Here is a 6,000-nt window from a genome sequence, read left to right on the forward strand (position 1 = left end):
TAAACTAAACGTTAAATTGGACTTTAATGTTCTACAATTTTGCACATGAATAATTTGTCAATAAAAAATAATTGAAAAAAAAATATTAAAAAAAATCTTGCTTCCACTACTCTTGTTTTATATTGTGGGAGGGTAGGGTTAAAAGCCCTTGTCAGTTGTCTCCCAGTGAATGATTTGCCCTCTAATCTTGTTCTGGTGAAAGCTCTACAAGTTTGGATTTCCCATCACCTTATGTTGGTGTGACAGTGGTCAGCAGGACAAATCGTAAGCGTGATTCTCACCAGTGGGAAAACGGGCAGCAAACAAAGCCTTGACAGGTATCCTAATTGTAAGAGCTTGTGTCCCAATGCATGAGATCAGGGATGGACTGGCCATTGGGACTACCGGGAGTTTCCCGGTGGGCCGATGGCTCAGTGGGCCAGTTTCAGTGACAGCGGACCGCCGCCTCCCTTCGCTCCTCTGTCTCTCCCTCCCCGCAGCGCTCACCTGGGGGGGACAGAGGAGCATGGGGGAGGGGACAGACAGCTGACTCAACAGCTATGGCCTGGGAGCTTCTCACTTCTGCCTAATCTTGTCCCATAAGGGGGGGCACCGAACTGATTCTTTGCCCCGGGTGAAATAATGTCTACCTTCCCCACTGGTCTTGCCTATAAGAGTACCAGTACCAGCCGTTCTACTCTAATAAATTAGAATGGCTATTGGCTAGTGAGGGGGCTTGGGTGACCGCGGGGGGGGGGGGGGGGGGGGGGTGTGCGGGAGTTGTCCGGCCGCCATGGGAGAGACCTGTCTAAGTGGGCCAGTCTGGATGAAGTCCAGGGCCAAATTATTGTCCCAGTCCAACCCTGTATGAGATCCTGGTGTTTTGGTGAAGGTGGAAGGCCATAGCCCCACTGCTGGCAGCCTGTAAAAGTCTGAGAGGTGGAAAGCTGTTGTGGCTGAATGGTGCACCAGATACTATTGATGTTTAGGGCAGTACGCACCCATGCATGAATGTCTGGAATACAGACGTTCTATACATTCACCTCCAGCCTCCAAGGGGCTGCTAGAGCACCGATGTATGACTTGAATTATTTGCTGGAGCTTACAAGACTCTTTGAGTGATTGAACCCAACAGCCTCTCCCCAAAACAAGTATCTGGTTTATGTGCAAGGAGGAAAAGACAAGCGCCAAATAAATGTAGCAATTGGATTACTTTAATAAGGATAAAAAATATCAAATCACAAGATGAGTAAAAACTCAAGCACTTTATCTAAAGGTCCAGGCAACACCGATCCCTGTGTCGATCTGCCTAATGGTGGTGAGCCAAACTGATAGGAGCGACAGAGGCTCTTGGCTTCCTGAGTCCGTGGACCCAGGCGGATGTGACGTCACGACTGAACCTGATGAAAGGATGAGGCAGTGTGTTTGCGGAGCATGTATTCCTTTTTCAGGCCTGACGTGACGTTGCATCCCCCGAGCTCTGCGTTCCAGACTCTGGAAGCCTGAGAGCCTCCGGTGCTCCTGACAGTTTGGATCTCAAACTGCTGCACATTTTTATAGGCACATGCAGTGGGAAGGATATGATCTTGTATGTGTCTGAAGCTTTTAATTAACGTAACTTTATAGCACATTTGTGCGTTTTTTTTTTCTTTTGTTTATAGTTTGGATCTCATCCCTCCACCCTCAGATCGAGACCGGCATCTGTGTGGTCTAGAACATATAGATACAGGGTGATATGCTTGAGTTTTTACTCTTCTTTTGATTGATTATTTTTTATCCTTATTAAAGTAACCCAGTTGCTACAATTAGTTGGTGCTTGACCCTTCCTCCTTGCACCCTTACAGAGCTGCTTCTTGGTCTCAGAACTGAGCTGCCATTTCTTCACATGGACCTTTTTATTTATGGACATTTAACAGATTGTGGACTTTAACCAGATCCTATTTCCTCTGATTTGCGCCAATCTTTTCTGTCTTTGTTTTACCTGATTTATGTGGACTGTTCTTTTGTCTCCATCTACTCAAGTTCCAGGTGTCTGATTTCTTCACATTGTTGTCTGCTTTTGTCATAATTTATTTGTAAGGGCTCTTTCACACGTCCGTTCAGTTTTTCAGATCCGTTTTTTTTTCCATCAGTTGATCCGTTTTTCCATCAGTTTTTCGTCAGTTTTTCGTCAGTTTTTCATCAGTTTTTGCATCAGTTTTTCCATCCGTTTTTGCATCAGTTTTTCCATCCGTTTTTTCATCCGTTTTTTTTTTTTTTTTGGGGGGCTTTTTACATAGAAAAACGTATGTTAGCGGAACGGATGATAAACGGGTCATCCGTTAACGTCCGTTTTCGTCCGTTCCGTTTTTTAGACGGAAGAAAAATAGGGTTTTCTTCCGTCCAAAAAAACGGAACCGAACGCAGACGGATGCTAACGGACGTTAGCGGATGCTCATCCGCTAACGGACGCTAGCCCATAGGGAAGCATTGCGGTCCGTTAACGGACGTCCAAAAAACGGACGAACGGAACGGACGTGTGAAAGAGCCCTTACTTGCAGCATTGCAGAGCAATAAAATGGTTGTAAGTGTAACTTACACACTGGGACTTGTGAAAATGTTGGAGGAGAATTATGCACAGTGCAGCCAGAAAATGTATTAACAGTATGTACTTGTAATGCCAAAAAGTACCTTCTATTGGTCTAGGTCTTCTTTTTTTTTTTTTTTTTGCTGCTGTGATCTGACTTCCGGTTAGAGGTTGGCTACTTTTGTTCTCCATATTCCCACTATCTGTAGCCAACCTCTGTTGCTTGCTCCTGAAATGGACTATGGGATTTGCAGGTACAATGAGCAGTGTACATGACTGCAACTAATGTGCAATGCTTATTCTAAGCAAATGGAAGGGAGGAGGAAAAGGAAAGATTCTAGAGCTCACAGAAGAGGTTATAAGGAGGCAGAAAAACTCAGTTTAATAAAATTCAGTTTACAGGGCCATTAAAGCGGGGGTTCACCCTAAAACTACTTTCTAGTATTACAATGTCCCGACACATTACAATACAATTATGCCTATTTTTATTTTTTATGCTGTACATACCTCGGTACAGCTAGTTCACCCGTGGCTTCCGGGTTGCGAATCCCGCGGGAGTGGGCGTTCCTAACTTGCTGGTGATTGACATGATGACCAAAAACGAGCTCCCCCCCATTGCATAAGCTGTGTCACGATTGCTGAAAGGAGCCGAATGGCGGTGCGCAGGCGCAGTATAGCGCCGACTCGCAGTTCGGCTTCTTTCGGCAATCGTGACGCAGCTTATGCAACGGGGGGAGCTCGTTTTTGGTCATCATGTCAATCACCAGCAAGTTAGGAATGCCCACTCCCGCGGGATTCGCAACCCGGAAGCCGCGGGTGAACTAGCTGTACCAAGGTATGTACAGCATAAAAAATAGGCATAATTGTATTGTAATGTGTCGGGACATTGTAATACTAGAAAGTAGTTTTAGGGTGAACCCGCGCTTTAATCAGAAAATGTACGTGGATTATTTTTGGAGAATAAGGATAGCTTTTAGTGTCACTTGAAATCTTACGGTTTTTTTTTTTGTTTTTTTTTCTGGAGAGAGTAAAAAAAAAAAAAAAGGGTTGAGAACTCCCGTTGTATTTTACTGCTATCTTGGGTAAGTTCAAGAACTACATTTACAGCCGTGGCCAAAAGTTCTGAGAATGACACAAAAATTTATTTTCACAAAGTCTGCTGCCTCAGTTTTTATGATGGCAATTTGCATATACTCCAGAATGTTATGACGAGCGATCAGATGAATTGGATCGTCTCCTACAGTTTATTCCGCTGTGGGATCGGGGCACCACCAGTGCAGAGCTTGCTCAGGAATGGTAGCAGGCAGGAATGGCAGCAGGCAGGTGTGAGTACATCTGCATACATAGTGAGGAGATGGATTTTGGAGGATGGCCTGGTGTCAAGAAGGGCAGCAAAGAAGCCATTTCACTCTAGGAAAAACATTGACAGACTGATATTTTGCAAAAGGTACAGGCATTGGATGGCTGAGGACTGTGGTAAAGTAATTTTCTCTGATGAATCCCCCCTGATTGTTCAAAAAAAAAAAAAAAAAGCGAGTGAGCGCTACCATCAGTCCTGTGTCATGCCAACAGTAAAGCATCCTGAGACCATTCATGTGTGGGGTTGCTTCTCAGCCAAGGGAGTGGGCTCACTCACAATTTCCTAGGAACACAGCCATGAATAAAGAATGGTAAAAAACATCCTCCGAGAGCAACTTCTCCCAACCATCCAAGAACAGTTTGGTGAAGAACAATGCCTTTTCCAGCATGATGGAGCACCCTGTGAGCAAGTCCATATGTCAATCAGCAAGGCTGGGACTGACAATCTGATTGCTTTGGTTCATCAATCATCATAAAGCCTTGTACACACGATCGGATTTCCGTCAGACAAATCTGTGGATTTTTGTCCGAAGGGCCTTGGCCGTGAACTTGTTCTGCATACAGACGGCAGAACTTTTTCAGCCAACATACACAAAACTGTGGTTTCTCTTTCGTTCATAGACGGACACAGCCTTCATTGACCTTAGGGTTATGCTTCTTCCTACCAGGAGATTTAGGCAGAATTCTACAGCACTTAAGGTGTTAAAAACTTTCCTTCATGCTGCTCCTCCCAGGGGGCGTGGCTCCCCCAGGCATAACCCACACCCTGCTTTAGCAGCCTCAGTTTGTTTTCTGCCTAACGACAGGAGGTCAAGGCTATCTCTGGAGTTCCTGGACTCTGGAGTTTTTTTCTGGCGATTTTTCTCGCTTTTTTTATTATTTTGTTCCTGCATTTTTGAATCCTGCGATTCTTCTATCAACAGCCGACTGGGTGACAGGCTGGGTCCTCGACTCTTGTAGTCCCCCCATGTTCGGCCTTCGAGCGTGTGCCGGCCCTCAGCTCAGCTTTGGGACGTCCACGACAGGCCCCATTGCTCCAGGGGCGGCCGGGGAACTTTGGTTCTAGGGCACACATATGACCGGTCTCTATGGCTTTGTCACAGTGTGTCTGGCCGACAGCCATGCCGTTTACGGACGTTGGTTCTGTCTGGGATACCTCCAGCCGGGTAGTCGCAGGACGGGTAAGTAGTGGCCCCTTACTCAGGTAAGTGGTCTGGCTGGTGGTTTCCCTGGGGAGGTCGACTGAGGGTCCGCCCTGCTTTCCTCTTTCCCCTTCCTCTCCCTCCTTCCCCTGACTGGGTAGTGGCTGTGAAGGGGGGCCTCCTGGGTTTTCTTTGTTACCACTGGGGCCCGTGTGTTGTTAGGGGGACTGTGTTGTTACTCTGGGGGGTGCTGCTGTGTGCTGCTGTGTTCTATGAGGTAATTTTTACCTCAGACAGCGGCCGTCTTGGAAATCTCCTTGGTAACGCTGTGATTCTTTTCTGAGGTAACAGACAAAGCAGTCAGGGCTGCTGTGTTCTATGAGGTAATTTTTACCTCAGACAGCGGCCGTCTTGGAAATCTCCTTGGTAACGCTGTGATTCTTTTCTGAGGTAACAAAGCAGTCAGTGCTGCTGTGTTCTATGAGGTAATTTTTACCTCAGACAGCGGCCGTCTTGGAAATCTCCTTGGTAACGATGTGATTCTTCCCTGAGATGACTCGGCACAGCCTCTGGTCAGTTTTAGTGCTGTTACAGTTTTAGTGCTGTGAATCTTCCATGAGGTGAATACACATCACAGTCAGCACATCAGAGCACACCTGAGGGTTTTCAGCTCCCTCTGCAGCTGGGTGGGGTGGTGAATACCGGGGGCCCCCCATGCTCTGCAATAGCAGCAAGGAGGTGACCAGTGGGGTTTTTTTTTTTTTTTTTGTCCTGCCTTGCAGGGTGGGTGACTCAGCGCTGACACTATGGAACTCAAGCTATGCCTGAGTTAACCCTTACCGCCCCTCCCCCTGCCACATCTGTTATGTTGGCTGTCCTGGGTTTCTTGCCAGGTTTGAAGCAGCTAGTGCCCGGATGGGGGGTAAAAAAGCGCCCCCTCCCTGAAGCCTGCTT

The 6,000-nt window shown here is 46.8% G+C and overlaps 1 protein-coding gene across 1 annotated transcript in view; it reads left to right on the forward strand.

Moving 5' to 3' along the window:
- Positions 1–2,052, forward strand: part of DNAJC21 (DnaJ heat shock protein family (Hsp40) member C21) — a 69,507-nt gene extending 67,455 nt beyond the window's left edge. The window contains exon 12 of the mRNA XM_040338233.1: positions 1,641–2,052. Within this exon, the coding sequence (XP_040194167.1) occupies positions 1,641–1,745 (105 nt within the window). The 3' untranslated portion in view covers positions 1,746–2,052. The remainder of the gene's footprint in view (positions 1–1,640) is intronic.
- Positions 2,053–6,000: the final 3,948 nt, after the last annotated feature.

Source organism: Rana temporaria, chromosome 1 (assembly GCF_905171775.1).
Source record: "Rana temporaria chromosome 1, aRanTem1.1, whole genome shotgun sequence".
NCBI classification, from domain to species: Eukaryota; Metazoa; Chordata; class Amphibia; order Anura; family Ranidae; genus Rana; species Rana temporaria.